This window comes from Alexandromys fortis, unplaced genomic scaffold (genome assembly GCF_014885135.2).
Source record: "Alexandromys fortis isolate MF-2015 unplaced genomic scaffold, M_Fortis_MF-2015_v1.1 scaffold_39, whole genome shotgun sequence".
Classification (NCBI taxonomy): domain Eukaryota; kingdom Metazoa; phylum Chordata; class Mammalia; order Rodentia; family Cricetidae; genus Alexandromys; species Alexandromys fortis.
This window is the reverse complement of record NW_026067918.1, coordinates 13,589,337-13,612,978: the sequence shown is the minus strand read 5'-3', so window position 1 is coordinate 13,612,978 and position 23,642 is coordinate 13,589,337. Positions and strand designations below refer to the sequence as shown.

Here is a 23,642-nt window from a genome sequence, read left to right as displayed (position 1 = left end):
GGTACTCAGTGGTTGTGGCTTCTCTTCCTCTCTTCCAGCCAACACCTCTCCTAGGCCCGTCTCTGGCATGGAACGAGAACGGAAAGTGAGCATGCGGCTGCACCGTGGGGCACCAGTCAACGTTTCCTCGTCTGATCTCACGGGCCGACAAGATACCTCTCGCATGTCCACCTCACAGGTATGCATGTAGAGCTCACTGAGGCCTGGTTGCGCCAGACCCCAGGGTGGGGATGCGTGTCCTTGTCACTGTGTACAGGCACTGGCTCTCTCCCTTACCTTGCCTTAAAGCCCGACTTTACGGTTTACAGTCAGGAGTGGGTGGTACTTGTGAAGAGTGTCTTCCTTCCTTCTCTTCTCTTCCTCATTTTTGAGGGTATTTAACCAGCTAGGCTTCTAGTTATGTTTTGCTTCTTGGTTGGAGCCTGTGACTAGCTGGATTTCTAAAGGGTTTATTTCCTGGTTGGGACTATAATGGGCTGTGAACTATGTGTAAACTTTTTCACTTCTGCTGCTGGATGTCAAAGGGACATCCCTATTCCTACCCCCTCCGCCTTCCCCACCAGGGGAGGCACCATATGCCTGCTTACTCATTCCTCCTGTTGGGGAGAGGTCTGTTATAGGCACACCCAGTCTTTTACAACTCCACTGTGTTTGCTAGCAAGGATCTCCTTAGCAAAAAAAAAAAAAAAACAGGAAAGGCAGTGGCTGCATAAGAAGGGTCCCTGGGGGGAATCCTTGGAGTTGCCAGACTTTAAGGTGTCCTCTTCTGTCGTCCTGTCTGTCCCTACTAAGGGAGGTGCTCAGAGAAGGCAGTGTAGTTTGGACTAGTTTCCAGGCCCTTCCTCATAGCTACTCCCTCATCCTCATCCAGGTTCTCCTTCTTAATGTGCTTTTGCTTCTGTTTTGCATTCAAAACTGCTTTATTCAACAGATTAGAATAACTTCGGTCTACATTAGGCTTCTTTTTCTGACGTGAGTTTTAGAGTTTCCCTCTTAGAGCAGGTAGGGCCAAGGTTGTGTTTGAGGAGGCTCTTACCAGCCAGTGCCGCTGTTCATTCACCAAGAGCTCATTTTAACCTCTCTCTGGTTACAGTGGGGCCTAGCATGGTGTCTGAATGGGTAAGGACTAAATGTGTGTTGAGTCAGTATAAAGTCTCTGGGGCTTCCTGGGCTGGGGCCACCCTAGGACTGGTCTGATGGAAATCAAGACTGTTGAAACATGTTCCTGTGTGAAATGACTGCTTTTGTTTGTATGACAACAGATGTAGGGAGTTTGACAAGGGATAACTTAAGTTGTGGGCCTTGAGGTTTGACATCATGAGGAGATTGAGTCCCTCGGTTTGTATACTCTGAGCTCAGCTCCCTCATGGAAGATGTTTTGGTTTTTTTGTTTTGTTTTGTTTTGAGGGGAGGAGGGAATGCATTTCTACATAAAACACTGTGTTGACGCCTAGGAAGTGGCCCGTACCTGTTGCCTCTACAACCCATGATGTGGTGGACCCTGGCTGGGTTTGGACATTTTCATGCCAGTAGCTGGGCAGAGACGAATGAAGGGACGGCAAAGTGGTCTTTTTGTTTTGTGTTTGATTTAGTTCAATACAAAAACGAAACATCTGGTAGTTTTGGATCCAGGAGGGAAATGAAAGAGTCAGGAAGTTGTATGGCTACCAAGAGGACAACGGGGTACAGCCCAGCTGCTTCTTTCCAAAGCTGTGGCAGAGAATAGCATTTTTCTCCATATGGTGATTTGGGCCTCAGTCGGTCTCTGGTTGCTTGGTCTCTCGTGTTTCTGCATGGAAAACTATTAACAGGCTTGAACATGGTTCAAAGGCTCCCTTCCTAATTTCCTTAGTTTTTCCTTGGGCTACCTTGGAGGTTTCCTAGATGCTGCCTGTGTTGTGGTTGTCTGTCTCCACAGCTGCACATTTGGGGGAGTTGTGCTCCTTAAGAGCCTCCCTTCACTGCGTATTAAGTACCACCAGCACCAGTGCGCTTGTCCTTTGTGTGATGGCCTTCCCTCTCCAAGCTTGGCAGGACAATAGTAACTTGTCCCTAGAGAGTTGGAGTCCAGGTAGGAGTGGTGGCATCTGCTTAGCATCGTGAGCTAGAGGACACCATGTGTGTGTGTGTAAAGCCCTGGGGCAAGAGCCCATAATCTTTTGCTGAGCTTCCTCATAACTGGTGCATCCTGTGAGGTACAGTGTGATACCCACAAGTCCTTGCACCCAGTTAAAGCCCTTGTTCACCTCTTCTGATGATACGGTGTGGTGCAGGTCCCTGAGGCGGCCTGTTTTCTGCAGGACCTCAGCCTTGCCCCGGCTTTGCCCACAAGCAGCTGCTTCTTCCTCAGCGTCTTTCCTTCCCTAAAGGGCACTTGAACATGTCTTCTGGGGAGACCATGTTTCTTGGTGTCTGTGCATTTGCTCTCATTAGCCAAAAGAACATAGGCTTTGCAGGGCATCTGATCTTTGGGTCTCTGTTTTTCCTTTGTTGAAAAGAAAAGTCTCCTGTCCAGCACAGTTCAAAATGTGTTAGTTATTGCTTTTGATACTTCACTTACTCCATGCCTGCATTAAAATAAGATCATTCTGCTGCTCTCATTAGTAGAGAGTTTGTCCCGTGGGTGTATCCTGGGAGGTGCTATCCCTTCCACCTCCTGCATAGTGCTACGGAACCGATTTGTAGGGCTTCCTCAGCCCCGCCGTCTGCTAGATTTCAGTTTCTCCAGAGCATGAAAGTAGAAAAAGCAGTGGCCACTTTTATCAAGGGTCTTGAGAGACTGATGAGTTCGTGCCCTGTGCGAAGAGACTTGCCATTAGCTGGTGTCTCTTGGCATCTTGACCTGGAGAAAGCAAGGGGCACATCAAGACTCAGGCTCAACACAGGCAGCCAGGGGACCAGGATCTCATGTGCTGGTCTGACCAGCACGACACTTACCAACAGCTGTCTTTTCCCCACCTCAGAATAGCATTCCTTTCGAACACCACGGCAAGTAGCTGCTCGTCTCCGTCGGAAGGCAGCGCTGGGTGAGTGTGCTCACGGTGGGCTCTGCAGGTAGCAGGTGCCAGGCAAGGTGGGAGCCACTCCCCACCCGTCGTCTGGGCTCGCTGGTGGGCTGGGCTTGCATGCCAAGTGCTGGAGGTAGAGTGAGACTTCTTCTGCTTGGTTTTCTTCACGTGTGGGCTATGGAGTAGCTGTGGTGAGCTGCCCAGTCTGGGGGGTTAGTGGCATTCTTAGCATCTCTGGACCAAGTGACCTTAGGGAGCCATCCTGCTGTGCCTTTGTCCTGCCTCCCTGTGACTGCATTTGGTGTGCTGAGCTGCCCTCAGGCCTGTGGCTCTGGGCAGAGTGCTGGCACCTGTGTCTGTTGTACTCAGCTGAGTGGTGCCGCGCTTGGTGTTGGGCTTTCTTGAGCTCATGCAGACTCCGAGTGGTCTGCTGTGCCCGTCCTGGCTTTTTCAGTCACTCCTCTTCCTCTCTCTCATTGATCGCTGTCCTCATTTTATGTTTCTTTCCAAACTCGGTACCTGCCTGGCCATCTTGTCCATGCAGCTGTTGTCTGTATTAATCCAGCCACAGCCACCTGCTACCCTGCCGTCAGTGCATGGCTGGGTGTCCACGCTGAGCTTCTTTCTTGTTGGCCACATGGCACTTGGTGGTTCCTTCCATCAGAGGCTTGAGCTTTGGTGGGGTTGTGCTGCTGGGAGATCGGCTCTGTTTAACACATATGTGCATTCTTGGAAACGTGTTGATAAGAATTGCTTTCCTGTCTTCCCTAAGGGAGATGCCTGTTTCAGAACTCCGAGTTCTTTCCAGGAAGGGAGGCTGGGAGCAAGTGTCACTGCTCCCCTGGGATCCACAGGAGCACAGCGCTGCAGTTTCCTTGCTTGCATGCCTCCTCTTCCCCATCTTCCTGTCCTATGTTCGTTCTGCTCAGCGCCTGCCCTGGCTACAGAGGCCTTTCTGTGCAGCCAGGGGTGAAGGTGTTTAGATTGAAGCCAGGTGGCAGTGCGTCCCTTCCCTCCCAGGCTCTACTGTGTTATGTGCGCCCAACTGCCTGGCTGGCCTGTTCCTCTGGCCCCATGCTGACCTTGTCCTGTGCTTTGGCTCCGACAGATTCCCGGTCGGGTGGCTTCCAGTGGTCTTCAGTCTGTCGTGCACCGATGAGAACTCTCCTTTGTGCTGTGAAGGGCAGACAATGCATGGCTGATCTACTCTGTTACCAATGGCTTTACTAGTGACACGCCCCCCGGTCTAAACCCGAAATGTTAACGCCGGGAGCTCTCCAGGCCACTCACCCAGCGACGCTCATGGGGAATCAAACACAAACTAAATGGACAGGCTCCAAGAGCTGCCATCGCCAGGGGCTGCCACCACCAGGGGCTGCCACCACGGCCCCATGGGAGCTCAGTTATCATGGGGCTGGAATGAAGAGCAGAGGCTGGGAGACCATTGCAGAGAGAACCCGACTCCCTGTGAAGAGCCTCTCCGCTCCCACCAGTGGTGGAGGACCTGCACTCCCTGACGATCCCACCGCAGCTACCAGTCTTCTACTTGGTTAAGACAGTTTTGTATCATTTTGCTAAAAATTACTGGCTTAAATCTGTGTAAAGAAATCTGTCTTTTTATTGTTTCTTTCTTGTCTGTTTTTGCGGTCTTAAACAACAACAAAAAATCCTTAAAGAATCCTAAGACATGCTGGCTTGGAGCTTCTGTGTACAATGGAGGCAGGCGAGAGAGGGGCACATGTGAGTGTCGAGGATGTGTGTTTTGTTCGTTTTGTTTTCTCGTGTTGTGCTGTTCACTTTAGGAAGGAATACTCATCAGTTGTGTGTGTGTGTCTTGTGGGCTCCCATCAGCCTCCTTTGGGCATCTTGCTGACCCCTCCCCACTGTACGCTGATCCACCTGCAGTCATCAGAGCAGGGAGGGTGCAGAGCACACGCTCATCAGAGCACTGTGGCTGTGGCCTGACGCTCTTCCCAGAGGAGGCGAGAAGGAAGTCAAACTGAAGAACTCACGTGGAGAGACCTTGAGATCCGTACAGGCTGCTGGAGAGTTCCAAGATTCAGAGCTGAGCTTGTGTTTCTGGTTTCTGGGAAGAGGACTGCGGTTTTGGTAGTGCTGGTTGCCTCTATGCCTTTGAACTTGGGAAGTTGTTGAACAGACCGAGTCCTATCATGCAGAGATGCCACTTAGGTCTATCGTCGCCTCTGCTCGGAGCCCAGGATTTGCCCAGAAGGACCAGTGGCCAAAGGGAATCAACCCTGAAGTGCCAAGAAGCAGGCAACTGCCTACCTGAATCAAGACCCTTCGCCTCCAGAAAGGCGTGGTGCCACACGCTTGGTGGTCTTCAGCTGGACACATCTGAGGGCTGGGCTGCTCTGCCGCTGGCGGTCAGGATGCCGACATGTTTGTCCCCACCACGTGCACCGGATATGAAGAGACAGCAGGCCCTGAGCTCCCCATCTGAGAAATGGGGTGCAGTACATGTGTCTGGGTGTCAGCCTGTGGAGAGAGTTATGCTGGCTCTACCTGGTTCCCCGTTTGGGTTTGGGCTCTAACGGTGCCACCGTGGCGTCTTCCCAGAGTTCCCTGGTACTGAGCACTGGTCTGAGATCAGGGAACACACTGATGATGTGCGATAGCCTCCCCGAATGCGTCTGTTAGCTGTGCCAGCCAGCCATCTGAGCCTGTGGGTGCTTCTTTCTGAGTCCTGAGCTGGTTACTCTGCAAGGATTTTAGGGTGCAGGGACTTGACTGGGTGGGAGACTGTGTCTGGGAGTGCAGAGGGAGGTTGGGGGGGTTGGGCAAGTTTGAGATTTTTGTTGCAAATCCTTTATTAGAGTTGGGCCTCCTCTCTCCAGCGGCAGGCCTGCCTGGCGAGTGTTCTTTGTAGATACCTGTGGTGCCGAAGGGGTATCGGGGTGGCCTTGAGACTGATCCAGGTTCAGCCAAGCCCATTGAAAGTCCTCCAGGGGGTGGCTCTGACGGTTCTTGCCTAATATTTAATCCCATCATCACTCGCAGGAAGCGTAGTTAGAATGTGTGTATCAACCTGTGTCTTGGTGACCAGTCTCTGAGCTGTGCGTTTGTACTACCACTGTATTTGTGTACTTTAACAATTGTGTAAATAATAAATTCATAATGACTTCTACCTTTCTTCCCTTCCCTTTGTGTGGTTTTTCTTTCAGCAACTGAGTTTTCAGAATGTGTAAGCCACATGAAAGTTAACTTGGTGTGGGTGACAGCTGAGATTAAGACAGTCTCTTTCTGTAGCCCAGGCTGTCCTGGAACAGTCCTGCCTCAGCCTTCTATTGGTGTTAGAGACCCAGGAGAGCTAGGTCCAGGGTGACGTCCTCCTCATTCTTTTCTCAGCCTGTGGGTATTGGAAAACTAGTTGGAGTAGGTGTCAAGGACTCTGGTATGCAGTTCAGGGATACTGTGACAGTTCTGTGAGCCCTTCTCTCACCTATCCCACATAGCCCTCTGAGCTGGTGCCCCATTGGAGGGGCAGGGAAAAGCTGTCAGACTGCTGTAAGTAGGTCTGTTCCTGCTGTGGAGACCTGTCCTCTTGGGAATTCTTATCTGTGTCCTACTTGGAGGCTCAGTTTTAACAGTCAAGTGCTACCAGGATTTATGGCCAAAACCCACTTGGTATTTCTCTGTATGTGACAGGTGTTGACTTGCTAGAGAGGGGACCTCCCCCAATCATGCCTGAGTTCTTGCTCCTCTAACCCCCATCCTCTTCCAAGCTGCTCTTCAGCCTTTCTGTCTGTACCCTGAGCATCCCAAATTGGCTTCTGGCCTGCTTGGTGGATCCCAGGACTGCTCAATTCTGTCCCTCATTAGCTAGGGCCGTGGCTCTCAACCTGTGGGTCACGACCCCACTGCCAACCCTCTCTCCAATACATAACAGTGGCAAAGTTAGTTATGAAGTAGCTGGGACACAGGTGCTATATTAAGGGGTGGTGGCATTAAGAGCCACTGAATGGGAGGTGAAGTATTAGTGCCAGCTCTGCCTAGCGCTCCCCCTGTTGCAGCCTGGCATGGGTCCCTATGAACATTCCACTGTTAGATACTTCTCGCCTCTCCTGGAAAGGTCTTGTGCTAGAAGTGAAGTCTGGGTAGACTGCACTGGAGACTGGGGTCCCACAAACGGCTGGTTGTGCATCTAGGCCCAGCCTAGCTTCCTCAGATGGCGCAGGGTCAGTAGCTACTGGCCATGAGGCTCCTACTCTGACTCACACCCTGACCTTTGTTCTCTGCCAGGAGTAGGGTACGGGATTGAGGGGACGGACCCAGTGAGGTTGGCAGTGCTGGCCTCTGAGCCTAGCTCATTTGGCTCTGAGTTGGGGGTGATGGGATATCCGTTTCCCTTACTGCAAGCCCAATTATGGATCACAGGATACTAAATACAGCCTTCCCTTGGCACTCCACTCAGCCCCTGCAGGGCAGTCTGTGTCCTTTGGTGTCTCCAGCTGCATTCAGAGGCCTCACACATCACCTGCTTGGGCTGGGCACCGCTCTAGGTTCCCCAGCAGCAATACTTTGAGGACTGTGTTTCCTTCTGTTCAATTGGAAACTATCTCAGTGCAAAAACGCACAGATAAAACTACCTGCTCATTACAGGGTCCAGAAGCTGTCACCCTAGGGTGCAAGTGGGGTCCCACCAGCACAGACAGGCTTGGGAGGGCCCTCAGGGCTGGTCACCCAAAATCTTCCTTACGAAGACGATCACTGGGGATCTCTTCCCTATAAAGAAGTGTCTTCGTAAAAAAAAAAAAAAAAAAAAAAGTCCCAACATCCTAACAGTGATTGCTTGTGTGCATGAAGCCAGACCATTTTGCCATTTCCTGACTGCTTCTTATTCTCATAGACCACATGCCCTGGGCGCAGGTGTGGGAAGAACAAAGAGGAGGGGCAGCATGACCTCTTCCCCCAGGGTGATACAGCTTAGTGAGGGTCTGATCAGTGCAGATGGTTCTAGAAACAAGTCCTCCCTGTGCCCAGCCCCAAGAGCCACTCTCAACCAGTGATTCCACCAGTGTAATTGCTGAGGTTCACCCAGAGGCCGACTGAGAGTGGGCAGAGCAAGCTATGTTCCCTGAGGCCCAGTGCCTCTGCCCCACCACTTTCTCTTTCCCTCTAGTTTCCAGGGGCAGCTGCTAATGGCCACAGTCAGAGCTTAGCCTGTTTGGAAGCCTGAGGTCCTGCCATTCCCACTCACTCTGGTGGTTGGCAAATCAGAGACTCCAGAATGCATGTGACCACAGCTGACCTCCTAAAGGGAACAGAAACACCAAATGGGAGAGGCACCCCAGTGTTGAGACTGGGTCAGAGTTGCAAGGCCTTGACCTCCATGTGGGGCTTAGCAGGACCAGACCCACCAGGGGGTATGGGAGGCTGGGCCCAGATAAGAGCACTCGCCTCCTTTTCCTTGCAGAGGAGCAGGGACGTGGCATCTCTCCGGCTGCATGCGGCCCGCCAAGGTGCCCGCTGCCGTCCCCAGCGCCCACGACGAACCACCTACTGAGGCGGCCCCAGCTTCTGACCGGGCTTCCAGCCACGCAGGCCGCCACTGGCCACAGGGCAGGTGGGTGCGAGGTGCCCAGGGCGAACCCAAGTGCTGAGCATGGGCTGGACAGAGGAGGACGGGGAACAGAGATCAGCAGGCGCTGACCACAGAGAGAAATTTACCAGCCCTCCAGAGGGGCGAATAAACGGAAAGGCAGGAAATTCACGCTGGAAGCCCACACACAGTGAACGTAGCTTATGGCACATCTCAGCTTAGTCTCCTCAGCCCTGGGGGTTCCCCATGGCCTCCAAGTGCCACCCAGGCACCCCTCTCTAGCATGGGGCTCTCCCTCCCTCGGTATTCCCCTCGCCCCTTTTCTTCCTGCCATACGAATGCTGTGGCTGCTGAACAAACCCCAGAGGCCGCAGAGAAGGTGACAGCAGGCAGAACTGGGAGAGCTAATGAAGATGTCAGAACCACTTTTTAAGAATCAGCAATTTGTTATTTAACAAAGGTGGGACTTAGGGTGAACAGACCACTGCCCAGAAACAGACAGCTCCTGGAGACAAGCCCTCTGGCGCTCCTCCTGCACACAGGACTATCTCCACCATGTCAGACAGAAGGAGCTCTTTGCTAGACAACAGAGGGCTGGAGATGGGGATAGGATCAGGGAGGACCCTGCCGGCAGCACCCACCTGCCAGCACCCACCTGTCCCAGCCCTGCCATCTGATTAAAGTCGTGTTGTCTCCTAAGTGTGGGTTTCTAGGTCCTTGGCCACAGTGGGGGGCGGGGGAGGCACAGGCCGCTTGGGCTCAGCAGGCTGGGTCCCTTGTCCCTGGTGTAGGCGGCTGGTAACCGTGGGACTCCCTTGGCTTCACCGCAGATCCACTTTGGAATGACACGGTTCCCACCCTGCCACCTCTCCCCGCAAAACACTGACCGTTGACCAGGCAGCCAGAGCTGAGCCGATGGCCCCGCCTCAGCTGGTCCTGTTTGTGAAATAAATATGAGCGTTGCCAGTCTCTGGACCTCTTCCCTGCTCCCTGCCCGCCTGGCCAGGCCACTCACACGCTGGTTTCTGGGGTGTGAACCACCTCCCCATTTTTCTCAGGCTGTTCCTTCAGGAAGTGCTCCACCTCCCTCGAGTCCACCCCCACGTCCACAGGGGGCTTATGGAGCGTGTCCTCTGAGGCTGCCACCTCAGGCTGTGTCACCTCAGGCCTCTTCCTGATGCAGAAGAAATTGCCCAGCAGCAGCACAAGGGAGGAGGTGAGCACCTCAGCCCCGGCCAGGATGAACACATACTTGTAAACTTTGGTTGCATCCAGCAGCTTGCCTGCAAAGAAGACTCAGGTCACCAGAAGCTCCTGGGAGTACCCTGCTTCCACCCGGGGCCAGGGCTCCCTCTCCCAGCATTGAGGAAATGCCTCACACTCCTCCATCCCCAGCAGCATCTGCTCAGCCCTCTCTAGCCTTCTCTTCCTTTTCCTCCTCCCCATGAGAGCAAAGAATAGATAGAAGTGGCCTTGAGGTCTCTACCCCCCTTCCCAATCACAGACCCCTTAGGAAGGACCCCAAGGCCATTCTTGGAGAAAGAAGGAGTAAGAGACCCAGGTCCAGGATGGCTAGGCTGTCCTCGCCAGCCAAAACCATTCTCAATTTCAATGGAGTGTTTTTCGGCTGGCCTTCAGAAAGTAAAAGGACCAAAGTAACAAATCTTGCCCCATTCCCTTGAAAGCTGCCCCCACGTGGTATGCAGAAGCCTAAAGAAGCTGCCAGACCCTATGGGTAGGGCTGTGAAGGTTATGCCTGTCTTGGCTCAGAGCCAGCAGCTCACTGCTGACCTCTGCTGGCCCCAGACCCTATCCATTTCCAGTCTCCTAAAGCAGGGAGGATAGCCCTTGCCCGCTCTGTCCTGGTGTCCCCACCAGCAGCACTCACCTCCTGATGGGGGTCCAATGAGCACAGCCACAGCCTCTAACAGCAACACGAGACCGATGGCACTGGAGAACTTGTGAGTGCCGACGATGGCCATGAGCACCTCAAACTGTAGAGCCCCTACCATGCCATACGAAATGCCAAAGAAGATGCAGAAGACCACCAGGCCACCGTAGTCACTGGCCGTGGAGCCTGTGAGGTCTGTGAAGCCGTTGAAAAACATGGCAAAGCTGAAGAGGTAGACAGAGTAGGGCCGCACCTTCTTGAGGCCTGTGATGAAACCAGCCGTGGGCCTGGCAAAGATGTCGATGAAGCCCAGGATGGTGAGGAGGAAGGCGGCCTTCGTGTCGGGCACACCCAGATCCTTGGCGTAGCTCACCACGAACACCGGAGGCACGAAGAGCCCCAGCACCATGATGGAGGCGGCCACAGCGTAGATGAGGAAGCCACGGTCTCGGAAGACACTCAAGTCCAGAAGGCGCCTGGATGGCCGCTGGGGTGCTTGGGACTCGGTCCCTCCACTTGCCTTGGGCGCCACCAGCGGCCGCATGAGCGCAGCACACACGCAGCAGTTGAGCAGCAGGCCCCCCAGGATGAGGAAGCCACCCCGCCAGCCATAGTGGTCCTGCAGCAGCTGCCCCAGTGGAGACAGCGCACAGAGGAACACCGGGCTGCCCGCTGCGGCCAGCCCGTTGGCTATAGGGCGCCGTTTGTTGAAGTACCGGTTGAGCATGATGAGGGAAGGCTGGAAGTTGAGAGCCAGACCCAGACCTGTAAGAGAGGACAGTGTAAGACCTCAAACGCAGGACGTCCAAGGAGGGCGGTGTGGGGCCCCGTGTCTCCCCAGACCTTCATCCATGCCCCCGCTTCCCTGGACACAGGCTCCATTGCAAATGGTGGTGAGCATCTAGTGGACCAGAGTAGAACCTTAGGCACTGGCCACTCATCTCAGCAAACTCTTAGGACAGGAGGAAAGGGTCCAGCCAAGACGCCCCACAGTGCTCAGATGAGCAGGTCTGCAGGTCCCCCCCACCCCGACTCACCTGTGATGACCCCTGTGGTGAGGTAGATCTGGATAATGCTTTGGCAGAAGGACGCGGCCACCATTCCCAGGGATGCAAAGAGGCCGCCCACAAGCATGACAGGCCGGCAGCCAAAGCGGTTGACACACACGCTGCAGAGGGGGCCTGTGTAGAGATGGGAGCTAAGGGAGCGGCCAGGCCTCCAGCTGGGCTCTGCCCTCTCCCCGCCTTCGGCGCGGGTCACCAGGCATCACCCCCTCATCATTTGCCCCATCCCTCAGCGCTCCCTCACCTGTGCCATACAGCATAGCCAGCAGGATGGAGGAGATCCAGGCCGTGTCGCTGTAGCCAATCCCAAACTCATGCATGAGCTCCTTGAAAAACACGCTGACCGCTTTGGGGAAGGCGTAGGAGAAACCCGTGATGATGAAACAGCCGAAGAGGACGGCCCAGCCCCAGCCCCCATCGGGGGCCTTGATGCCAGTGGGACCATCGTCCACCACAGCACCTCCCATAGCCTGGAGGGCTGGTTTCGCCTCGCCCTGAGAGAAAAGAAACAGAGCTGACTCAGGTTGCCAGGGTGATCATCTCAACGGCAGCCCAGCAGAGGAGGGTGGGGACACCTGGAGGGCCCCAGCATTGGCAGCGGGCCATGGACAGCCCGGTATTGCCAACTGGGGGCTCCCCCTCCCCGGGCTCCCCTGAGCCGGTGGGTACTGTCTGGACCCCTCACTTAGCTGTCTGTTCCCACACAGGTGGCTATAAAGTACAATGACCTTTTTAGGGTTGGACCAGGAGTCACATCACCTCCTAGGAAGAGCAGACCCAAGAAAGCAGCCTGGCTGGTGTTTTCTGGACTTGTGCCGGGCAGAGGCTGTGCCCACCCCTTTGAGGAGGCGCACTCTTGAGTCCTCCCCCAGGATATCTGGGGTGGGTACCCAGCCCTGTTCTCCTACCCCTGAGGAGCTATGCTTCGTCCTTTTCCCCACTCTGGAGTCCCCTTTCTGACTGCCTGGGAGGATGTGGGTCTGGAACAGAGGCAGATGGAAACACAGACCATGGTATCTGAGGGGGGCTTCCTACTTCCCCTGGGAAGAGCTCAGTCGTTGTAACTGCCTAGAACCATCCATGAAGGAGAGGCTGAAGATCCCGATGGGTTCCCCCAGGAAGGCCTGGGGGTTAAGGGAGAACATCAGCCACGGCAGCAGCTCATAACAAACTTATTGGAACAAGGACCAATCTTCTGGCCCCTAGCCGAAAGCAAGCAGGGAGTGTCCCAAAACCCACACCTAACACACACACACACACACACACACACACACACACACACACGTGCTAACTTCCCTTTTCATGAATTTCAGGGGCTTAGCTGATGAGAGACAGAACAAGTCTAGGACCAGGTTTTTGTTTGGCTGTCGACCCCACAGTCACTATTCCCCTAATCCCAGAGGCTGCTTGGCCTCATCCCCCGTCTCACCAAGAATTGAGCAGCAGCAGCGGGGGCAGCCTCTGACCTGAGTTTTCAGTCCAGTCTCCTCAAATGCTGTGCTGCCAGCCAGTACTCTGGGAAGAAAGGTCAATCCACAGTGTTTAAGGGTAGCTTGCGCTGGAATGTAAACCCCGACCAGGAGAGCTTCCCACCTTGGCTGCTCACCCTGGGTCTCTAGGCTCCAGCCCCTGCCCCTTTGCTGCCGTCTTCCTATGAGCACAGTCCCGTGATTGGGACACAGACATGTTAAACTAGACTGTCCGAGGAAGTCCAAGCTTGGCGGGACTCTACCGAGGCTTTTCCTAAGGCTCAGAGACAACACACAGCTCTGATAGGAAGGCTCACCAACCTTCGAAGACTTCACCCTGCTTCTGACCTCTGGCAATAGCCCAGCCTGAGACCCTCCGCACTCTGACCCAAAGGAGAAGTATCATGGCCACAATCAGGACATGCTCAGTGGGAGCCCCAGGTGCCAGGCACCTCTTATCCATCAGCCCTGAGTTTTAAAGGGAAACTTAGTACCGGGAGTGGGGGAGTACAGTTTAGGGCCGTACCATTTTAGAGATGAAGCTAAGACAGAAAGCATGAGGAGGATCCCAGACCCAGTTTGTTACCATGTGCGTGTGTGTGTGTGTGTGTGTGTGTGAGAGAGAGAGAGAGAGAGAGAGAGAGAGAGAGAGAGAGAGAGAGAGAGAAAGAGAGAGAGAAGAGAGAGACTATCTCACAATGGAGCCCTAGTTGGCTTGGAACTCTCTATGTATCCCAGGATGGCAAACTCCCCTGCCTCTAACCCCTCAGTGCTGGGGTTACATCACCATGCCAAGCTTTCTGTTGCACTTTTAAAAATAAATCCAGGGTGGGCAGGGTGGCTCAGTGGCTAAGACAGCCTGGGCTCGATCCCCATGACTTACATGACGGAAGGAGAGAACCCGACTCTTACAGGTTGTCCTGACCTCCACAAGCAATGGCACACACAGGCACACAGATGCCTGTGCCCCCACCCCCGTGTTCACAAAATAAAATGTAAAAAAATAAGTAAAACCCAGTTTCCATACAAAGCAAAGAGGAGAACATGCCCAGAACCAGCAGTGAACACGAACCTAACTCTGGACACCTGAGCACCCGGGCTGTTTCGGGTCTGCCCAGCATTTGTCAAGGTACTAACAAGGATTCCAGCCTTTTGAAGCTTCTCCGCCTTTGTTTATTATAAAGGCTGGGCCCTCACTGGAGCTCTCAAAGTCCAAGGAGGAGAGAAATGGGAACATAATTCCCAGCTGTAGACGAGGCGCCCTCTAAACTGGGCAAGCAAGGTAAGAAGGGTCCACGTTCTGGAGCTTTCCGGGTCCATGGCCGCCATGTAAGGCTGATAATACAGGGAGGGCCACCTTCAGTGCCAAGGATTTGGCAGCACCGAGACAGCTCTCCGCCAAGGCCCCGCACCAGCGTCGTCCTTACCCTGTCTGGCACTAACCACCCTAATGGAGCCTCACCAGCGCCCACCCCAGCTGGTCACCAGAGACCCGGCAGAGAAAGACTTTTCAGGCAGATCAAATGTCCCAACCAGGGGCACAGTTTAAGCCTGCCCTTTAGACTGCATTTGGTCACCCAGGCCTCAGCACATCCCAGTTGCGTAAAAGGTTAGGATTTCCAGCCTGCTTTGAGGTTGAGATCTGCAGGGTAACAGCACAGATGGGCCAAAATGCAGGCCAGTGCCCTAACCCTAGGGCTTCCCCACCTCCAACAGGATAGCCTCAGGCACACCCTAGCCATCTGGCCTTTCAGTGACATTTTACCCTCCCAGGGAAGCATTTGAAGCAGCCCAGAAATAACTCAGCCTCCAGGCCACAGAAAACCGATCTGGGAGTGGGGACTGGGTCAGGAAAGCCTCCAGGGTGCTCCCAAAAGTTGGTCCCTAGAGGCCCTTGGAAGGGCTAACACCACTGGCCGCTGCGTACGGCATAGGTACATGGGAGTCCGTTGTAACATCCCTCTGGGTTCAAGCGCCTGGACTATCAGTCCAAAGAAGGTGTACCAGGTGCCCATGGTGGTCCAAGCCCCGAGTTCTGGTCTGTGGTCCGTTCAGGGCCCCTTAAGTGCCTATCATCCAAGGAGGGACCAGCCTTGGCCCTGCCTTTGTGGTCTAAGTAGGTGACAGGAACTAAGGCAACTATCTTCCTTGGTTAACATTCCAGATTTCCTCCCAAAACAACTAAGCAGCTAGTTGAGGCTAGCACCCAGTACCATGGTGGCAGGGGAAGAAGTTGCTGAAAGACCTCCTTCCAAGTTCGTTTCCTCACTCCCTTCCCCTACCATCATACAAACAGGGATAGCAGTGTGCTCTCCTTTCTGGGCCCTCAGCCCTGAGCCCACCAGCATGTAAAGAATGCCATGGAAAGAAAGGCTTTTTCTGGAGAGGCGTCTAAGGTGCCGCAGAGGTTGGGCCACGGGCTTGCCGGGCCCTCCGCCCCACCTCAGCTGGCCTGCCCAGGCTCCAGGTTGTCCCGTCAGCTCACATCAACTCTGCAGGGACCAGTTTCTGCAGGGCAGAAACACTGGTCTTGTTAGCCAATCACCACCCCACCCCACCTCAGGCCCGAGATCCCTGCAGGGCTGTCCTAGGATAGTTGGGCTCAGAGTCCCACATCGTATGAGGAACCTTCCACGCTTGACTGTCACAAAATGGGGCAGCCCTAGGGACCCGCTCCATCTTGCCGTGGGAGCCCCTTCTCTGCAAGGTTAGGGTCAGCGTGTGGGGCTCTCTCTGGGCCACTTTCCAACAAAGTTCCACCTAGGCCTGCTGGGCATTGCAATGGCCACTCCTCCACAAAGCCAGGATTTAAGGCTAACGGGAGGCTCAGAAGTCATAAGTGCCCCCGAAACTCCCCATCATTGTCTGGCAAGGAGGTAGGTGGGGGTGGGGCTTGGGTTAGTGGCGGCAACCGACCAGACCCGCCTCACTCCATCGGCCGACTGGAGGTAAAGGTCCAGCAAACCTAGGCGGGGCCCAGTGGGTCGGGAAAGGAAGGAAGCTCCGCCCAAGCGGCCTCGGGACGTGGGGGACGTGACCGCGCCAAGGGAGGAGCCGCCACCGTATTGCCTGGAGTAGGCGGTCCTTCTCCACTCCTACCGTACTTTCAGAGTGCGGCGCCACATGCCCTAAGGGGGGGATCCTACGACTCACCCACAGATTCGCTTTCCAGGCGCGCCATTTCCCTCTGCCCTTTGCAAAAGCGAGCCGGGACGCGCGGCCGAGCCTCTGGGATGCTGACCGATGAACTGCGGTCTCGCAGATAGTTCATTAAATGCATCTGCCCCTCTTGGCCCATTCCGCTAATGGAAACTGAGGCCGGAGGCCTACTCTTGCCACTAGGGCGGTCTCCATTCCTGCCCTGCTCCTGTGCCAGTGCCCAGTGCCAGGTGGACCAAGGCCTGGTCCAGAGGGTCTCCATTTGCTAAGCACCACTATCCAGAAGGTCCGACTTGGGGGGGGGGGCAAGGTGCCCTCCTGCACGTGGCTCCTCACCAGCCACCCCGCCCCCCGCCCTTTCCTGGCCAGTTCACAGCAGAAGTGGCCCTAGAGTCAGAAATCCTGGCACACCAGCATACTGTGTGGTCCCACAAACTGACCCCTTCCATATCGCTCCTTGATGGCTCTTATGTTCAGCAATGCTTTCTCCTTGCTACCCCTCCAAATTTAGACTTCCAGACTTCCAGGCAGGCCCTGCCCCAAGGTCACTGGTGATGTGGGCAAGTCCATCTTGGAACCAAACTAATGGTTGTTCAAGGCTTTGTCGCCACCACAACGTCCCTGCCAAGAAGGCTCCACACTTACTTAGGTAGTTCCCCGGTGCCCCTTGAAGGGTAGTAGACCCATCGTTTGCACCGCATCCTAGCTGTGTGTTAGTCCCTGCCCATCCTGAGGGAGCCCCCACATTTTCGGGACTGTCCCCATTTCTCACAGACAGACCCAACATCCACTGGACACCAGCCAACTCTCAGGCCTGTGGAATGAAGCTGAGAGCCCCGGGAGATAACCTCCTGCCCCCTGCATAATCCACCCCCAGGTCTGGATAAGCTATTGTGTTGTATGAGGGAGCCTTGCCATTACGGCTCTGACCATCACAGAAAGCGTTCCTGTCGGCCTGGACATGCAGCCCTGTACGTCGGGTAGAGCAGACTCGATTCTGCGGCCGCCCTTACCCGCCACCCAAACTCCAAGGATCATCGGTCCAGAGTTAGCGGCTTCCCTTGCACTTAAACCTGGACCAGCATCCAGAAAACCCACTTTTCAGGTAAGAAAACCAAGGCTGTGCACCTGGTTTTCCCACGAAATGAGGATAGGACAAATTACGCCATTATGAGGGGAAAACACATTTTTATGTGCCTAGTTTGGGCTAGTAGTGGTGGCTGGGTGAGGGTTAGCGACTTTAAGGTGGTAGTAAAATGTAAAGAGACGGGAGGAAGAAATCCGAGGGCATTCCTTCTCCCAACCATTCCGAAGCGCACGTGCTCCTCTCTCACTTGGCGGCCTGCTGATGCCCGCTGGAGGTTCAGGGTTCCAAGAAGTCTGTATCATTCCCACCAAATATAGCCCAGGCTCTCCGGCCGTCCGGCCACCCTCCAAACCATCTTGGGCCGAGCTATTTATACTGTGGACGTTTGGTCGTCCAGGGCAGCTGCCTCCTGGATGAAGCCCAGCCCCCCGAGGGCTGCCGGATGGATAGGCTTCTGCGAAGGTAGGGAGGCAGGATGCAAACGCGCAACTGGCTGCTCCGGGCAATTTGGTGGAGCTGCAGTGGTGAGAGGATTCTCCAAGTCAGGAGAAACCCAGGGCTGGAGAACCAAGAACGGAGAGGACCAGGAGCCAGGAGCTCCAGGCCCGGATTCGGCACCTGATGAACGAAGGCCCAACCCCTAGGTGACTGGAGGGTCCTTGCCTGGCTCCGCGCGCCAAGCATCCCACCGCGCATCCCGCCGCGCCTACCTGCCACCAACACCACAGCCAGCTACAGCGTCCGCCTCTGCCCGCCTCGGCTGCTCGGCGCCGAGCCGGGGGCGACTTTAAGTGCTCTCATCCCTCGCGCGGCACGTCCCCCGCGCACGTCACCGCTGCCTGGCGCCGCCCCTGCCCTCCCGGTCCGGACCCCACGCTGCTGCCAGAGGGGGCGCCCCAGTCCCTGCGCCCCGACGGCTCGGTCACTGCCATTCTGCACTTACCGGGGAGCCCGGGTCTGATCCCGTTCTATAGGCACCCCGGGCGCGGACCCCACCCAACACGGACCTTCTCACTGGTCTCTTCCGCGCCCTCAGACCCGGGCTGACCGCCTCACTTCCCCCTCGGCACCCCTTTCTGCTCCTCCAATTATTCCTTTCCAAGGCTGTGGGATCCTTCAATGATTCTGGCAAGAGAGTGGCTACCTCCGAGACCCGGACCTTTTTGCCCTCCATACCCAGGCCAGCGTCTTCTACCAGGTCGGCACACGCCCCACCACACCCCATTTACCATGGGCTCCCACCACTTGCCTAAGCTCTCAATCTTTAGGGCTGCTTCCGATCTTCGCTCCCTCCAGACCTTCACATCCTGCCGGTGCCTAAGCCTGGGCTATCGCACGGCGATGGGTGGCGGGGCTGTCTCCCCTGCTTGAGAAGCTAGACCCGCGCACCTTGGACTACAGGGGGATCTTGGGCAAGGCTGTCAGCCTCTCTGAACTTCCGCTTTCCCCTGTGGTTGGGGCCTTGCAAAGCCAGGCACTGACACCACAGCCCTGCTCTGTCACCCAGCCCAGCCCAGTGCGGGTGATGAGAACCTTTCCATCCTACGCCACAAATGCTGTCTGCCTGGAAAGAAAGGATCAGGATTGGGAGAAAGCAGAGCCTCTGACTGGGTTCTTCCCAGTGCTCCGAGTGGGGCGGGCACCTTCAGCCCCTTTTTTTCTCTTCCATACGATGGAAATAACTGACATTTTGGGTGCTAGGTTTGAGGAGGCACCAGGGAGCATGACCTTTGATGGACAGGGCCAGGACGGTTATTTCCGGGCACCCAGCCTTGGCTAAAGAAGCACTCCATCCACTTCTAATGAGGCTCCTAAACAACCCCAGAGTCCCTGAGGCTAGGAAGTTTAGAGCATACATCCAGAATGGGAAAGGGTGACCCCCCCCAAGTCCAGAATGTCACAGCTGTCCACTCTTTTGGTCATGGTAACAGGAGGTTACCGTGGCATTAGCTTTGGCCCCATAGTCCACTATCCTGAGTCCTTACCTACTGAGATGCCCCCACTGCTCTGTTGGACCCTCGGTGAAAAGGGTCATTCAGGGTCTGATCTCCGCCCTCACCTAGGACCTGACATTACTCCAAAGATGCTCCAGAGACCATGAGCTTTCACGGTAAGAGTTTCATGGCCACCAACAAGTGGCATATGGGACCTCCGTCCTAAGGAATGAAATGTATAGTTATAGGCGACTAACTTTTGGGAGGCAGGGCCGCCAAATTTCCAACCTCTGTCACTGAATACGTTACAGATACCCAGACACCGTCCTGCAGATGCGGGGACTCGTCACGTACTCTTCTTGGGCTAACAGTTCAGTGTGGCAGGAGCTTCAGACCAAATAACGAAGGGCTGCCAGCAAGGAAACAGAAACCAAGCCAGTGCATCCAAGGTCTCACTGCCTTCTCCTGTCTCCCAAAGGCCAGGAGCTGCACCCCCCACAGCCAGATTTCTGCAGAGTCTGAGACCTAGAGGACCCAATACTCCATTTTCTGGGTGAATCTAGGAGCATTCAGGACCTAGAACCCACGAGCAAAACTCCCACAGCACAGCCGCTACTGTTATAGCAATGACGTGGGAGCTGTCTCTGTACCAGTGTCCCGTCTGCCCACCGTGGGCTGCACCAGCTCAGGATGCCCTGTTCTGAAGGGAAGGTACCTGGGAAGATGTAGCACTGCCCAGTGATCCAGCCAGATCCGGCCCTGCTCTCCACAATCCTCCATGTCCCTCCAGGCGTCTTACCATCTGTCCCACCTCCTCCCATTCCAGTCTACGCTTCAGGTCCCATCAGGCCCTGGAATGTGCTCTGAGGAGACGGAGTGGCTAGAACCCTGGGGGACATGGACTTTCCCAAGATCCCTGCCCCTGGGAACCATGGGACGTGAAGGATCTATCGCCAGTGTTGAGCAAGCGTCCAGTCTCCCAGACAGGTTGGAAGCCAGGCTTCTCCCCTGTCTCCAAAATGATCTTAGAAACAGGGGAAGAATTTTTTGAAGGTTCTGCTGGCAGCTGCCCCATGGACGGTGGGTGAAAGATCAAATGTGTCCAGTGAGAAGTCGGGAATCGTCCAGATTCTGCAGAACTGTACAGATGTGGAGATTCTTCATCATCCCTCAGATTATAGCCTAGTCGCCGTGCCTAGCCAAGTCCACATAAACCACCCAGCGCCAGTTGCTACCCCATGATGGACTGAGGCCAGGACAAGATGGGTCAGGTGAAGAAGGCCAAGTTGCTGGAACATTCTGTCCCAACCACAGCTCCCATTCCTGGGGTCCCCAGCTGCCTGGCTCCTGCCCCTGCTCCCTGAGTGTTCCCTGTCCAGGGGATCTAGTGACACACTCCTGAAGTTGTTACTCCACACCTAGGGCCCTCTTCCTCCAGGCCTTGCCGGTGCAGTGGGATGCAGCCTTCCCAGGCCCAGACTGGAAAGGAGGACGGCTGTGTGAGCCTCACAGAAGCAGAGCGCTCACAGGACATAGCCTGGACCCAAGACCATGGGTTTGGGACCAACCCATTCCTTCATTCTACACTTTCCCCAGGGTTTTTTTCCTTCCCAAATCCTCTGGAGAAAATAAAAACAAAAAAACAGATTAGCCTGGCGGTTGCTAAACTTTCCCCAGAGAGTGGGCAGTTGGGAGAAATGAAACCTCAGCCCACCCCAGCCACACACACACACACACACCTGTGCTCTGTTGTTGTTGGGTGTTTGCTCTTGGGTGATGAGTAAGTGTTGGGTATGTTTGTATAGGTGTGGGCATTGAGGTATGAGTGTTGGGTAGGTATTGGGGGTGTTGGGTAGGTGTTATTCCTGGGCGTTGGAGGTATTGGTGTGTTTGTGTGCTGTGAGTAGGTATTTGCACGGGGGTGTGCCTGTGTGTTGGGTATATGGTATATGTTTGTTGTATGTGTTTGTATGGAGGTGGCTGTGGGTAAGCATGGATCTTGGGTGTTTGTCCGTGTCTGTGTGGGTGTATGGGTGTTGGAGATGTGAGCTGGAGTGTTGGGTGTTGGTGTGTTAATATGTGTGCATATGATATGTGGTGGGAGAGGATGTTGGGCATTGGATGTTGTGGTATGTCTGTTCTATGTGTGTAGTTTTGGTAGGAGTTAGGGGTGTGAACTGGGGTGTTTATTTGTATGTGCGTTCATGGTCCAGTGTGAATGTTGGGTTGTGGATGTGTGGGACGGTTGGATGTGTGTAGTCTAACAGGAACAACCGACTGCTGCTCAGACCTTCCCGTCGGTAGCAAAAACAACCCACATCTTCTAGAGCCAGAACTGGACAAGAACAGCACTCCTGGAACTCATAGGGCCATTAGGACCCCAGGCAGTGATTGCAGGGTCATGGGGACACGGACCTAGGTGGGTAACCCTGATCTGGATTTCAAATACATCAGTTTTCCCCTCCTCCCACTTCTGCCCATCTGGGACTGACCTCTCCCCAGCCAGCTTCTGATGCTCTCCGGGGCTCTCTGCTAAGTGTCCCTCAGACATCCACGAACAGGCAGCAGCAAGGGTGAGGGAAGGAACAACAGTCGCACAGGCCGTGGCCTCAGGAAGCAGCTGGGTGTGGATCGTTTGCAATAGTCAGGTGTTTGAATACATGAGCAGGATGTGCTCCGCAGCTAAGCAGGCCATCCAGGACAAAGCAAGATGCAGACTTGAGGGCAGAGGGAAGCCTTGTTTTTCTGTTAGGATTGCTCATGTACAGAAGGGTGTGGTAGCACACACAGCAGTCTCAGAACCCAGGGGCTGAGGCAAGAGGATTTGGAGTGTGAGGCCAGTCTGGGCTATGTGTGCGCGCGCGACACACACACACACACACACACACACACACACACACACACACACACGACTTCCTGTCTTGAAAGTATAATCAGCTCAAGAGGGATGGCTTTGTGGGTAAAATGCTTCCTGCGCGAGCACGAGTGTAAATGAAATATGCTACCTTCGCTATCGAAGGGTTAAATGAGATCACGCAAATTCCATCTGTAAAGAACTTAGGTCAGGAAAGATGGCCTGGGGGCTAAGAGCAGTTGCTCTTGCAGAGGACCCAGGTTAGATTCCCAGCAGCCATATGTTAGCTCACACTCCTGTCCCTGGAGACCAACGACCTCTTCTGACCTCCAAGGGCACCAGGCACGCGCTTGATGCACATAGTGCATGCAGGCAAAGCATTCACAGACATAAATTAATAAAACATAGTCTGTAAAAGGTTTAATTGGTTTGTTTTTATTTTGTGTGTGTTGGTACTTTGCCTGCAAGTATGTCTGTGTGAAGGTGTCAGATCCCCTGGAACTGTAGCTACAGACAGTTGTGAGCTGCCATGTAGGTTCATGGGAATTGAACCCAGGTCCTCTGGAAGGGCAGTCAGTGCTCTTAACCACTAAGCTGTCTCTCCAGCCCCTAAAAAGAGATTTGTAAAGACACCATCTGGCCAGTCTCCCTCTCCAACTCAGCATCTTTCTAAGATAAAAATATATGCTCAGGGTTGCAGCTCGCTGCCAAAGGTTACACTTAGCTTATCAGCTGCCGCTGTGCCATTTGAAGTGAGCCCACCCTTCAAAGAATGTGAGGCTGCCAGGCAGTGGTGGCGCACGCCTTTAATCCCAGCACTCGGGAGGCAGAGGCAGGCGGAGCTCTGTGAGGCCAGTCTGGTCTGTAGGAGCTAGTTCCTTCCAGGACAGGCTCCAAAGCTACAGAGAAACCTTGTCTCAAAAAACCAAAAATAAAAAAAGAAGAAGAATGTGGGGCTGAGCTGTGACCACTCAGAGTGAGGTGCACAGCCCCTTTGCATTGGGAATAAAAACCCAGTGGAAACTCCTAAGCACACTGCATTGCTGAATTCGCATGGCTTTGCATCCTTCTGCGCAAGTAAAATTCTTGTATCGCTGAACTTCTTTGGATAGTTGGACATTTTCTTGGGAACTCTCCCCCCCCCCTTTTTTTCCCCTGTGTAACAGCCCTAGCTGTCCTGGAACTAGCTCTGTAGACCAGTTGGCTTCAGACTCATAGAGATCCACCTGCCTCTGCCTCCCGAGTGCTGGGATTAAAGGCGTGCGCCACCACTGCCCAGCTTGGGAACCATTTCTAACATCAGGATTCCCAGGACCAATGTAAAAGCTAGGGCTGGCAGCTTATGTCTATAACCTCAGCAAGGGGGTGGTGGCAGACAGAGACAGGTAGAGCCCTGGCTACATAGCCTATGCAAACCAGAATGCTCCACGTTCAGTGAGAGATCTCGTCCCAAAACACAAGGGGGAGGCTGGAGAGATGGCTCAGTGGGTAAAGGCGCGGTCTACACAAACCTGACCACCCCAGTTTCATCCCCACAACCCACACAAAAAGATGCAAAGGTGAGTACCTGCAATCCCAGCATTCCTGTGGAAGGGTGGGGCCTGACTGAAGAA

General features: G+C 54.6%; 2 protein-coding genes and 1 long non-coding RNA gene across 7 annotated transcripts in view; 2 read left to right on the top strand and 1 right to left on the bottom strand.

Annotated features, from left to right (window-relative positions):
- The window catches only part of Csnk1d (casein kinase 1 delta), a 31,829-nt gene extending 22,323 nt beyond the window's left edge, over positions 1 to 9,506 (top strand). The window contains exons 8-10 of one of the 3 annotated variants that reach the window (XM_050140058.1): positions 39 to 178; positions 8,446 to 8,595; positions 9,402 to 9,506. In XM_050140058.1, coding sequence (XP_049996015.1) covers positions 39 to 178; positions 8,446 to 8,535 — 230 coding nt within the window. In that variant the 3' untranslated portion in view covers positions 8,536 to 8,595; positions 9,402 to 9,506. Of the gene's footprint in view, positions 1 to 38; positions 179 to 2,963; positions 3,027 to 4,116; positions 6,157 to 8,445; positions 8,596 to 9,401 lie in introns of those variants that run through there. The other 2 variants (XM_050140060.1, XM_050140059.1) reach the window with 2 other exon arrangements.
- A 73-nt stretch (positions 9,507 to 9,579) lies between these two features.
- On the bottom strand, positions 9,580 to 18,513 carry Slc16a3 (solute carrier family 16 member 3). Of its 3 annotated transcripts, none has more exons than XM_050140056.1 (6): positions 18,491 to 18,513; positions 12,956 to 13,041; positions 11,771 to 12,020; positions 11,500 to 11,643; positions 10,460 to 11,227; positions 9,580 to 9,854 (listed from the first exon to the last, which is right to left on the bottom strand). In XM_050140056.1, the coding sequence occupies exons 3-6, from the start codon at positions 11,991 to 11,993 to the stop codon at positions 9,583 to 9,585; spliced, it is 1,407 nt and encodes a 468-aa protein (XP_049996013.1). In that variant the 5' UTR covers positions 11,994 to 12,020; positions 12,956 to 13,041; positions 18,491 to 18,513; the 3' UTR covers positions 9,580 to 9,582. The 3 variants fall into 3 exon arrangements, with proteins under 3 accessions (XP_049996013.1, XP_049996012.1, XP_049996014.1); XM_050140055.1 differs by lacking the exon at positions 18,491 to 18,513 and adding an exon at positions 17,952 to 18,055; XM_050140057.1 differs by lacking the exons at positions 12,956 to 13,041; positions 18,491 to 18,513 and adding an exon at positions 17,952 to 18,015.
- Positions 14,458 to 20,781, top strand: LOC126500315 (uncharacterized). Its single transcript, XR_007591307.1, has 4 exons — positions 14,458 to 17,259; positions 17,886 to 18,439; positions 19,305 to 19,351; positions 19,487 to 20,781. It is a non-coding gene; the product is annotated as an uncharacterized lncRNA (long non-coding RNA).
- The last annotated feature ends 2,861 nt before the right edge of the window (positions 20,782 to 23,642 follow it).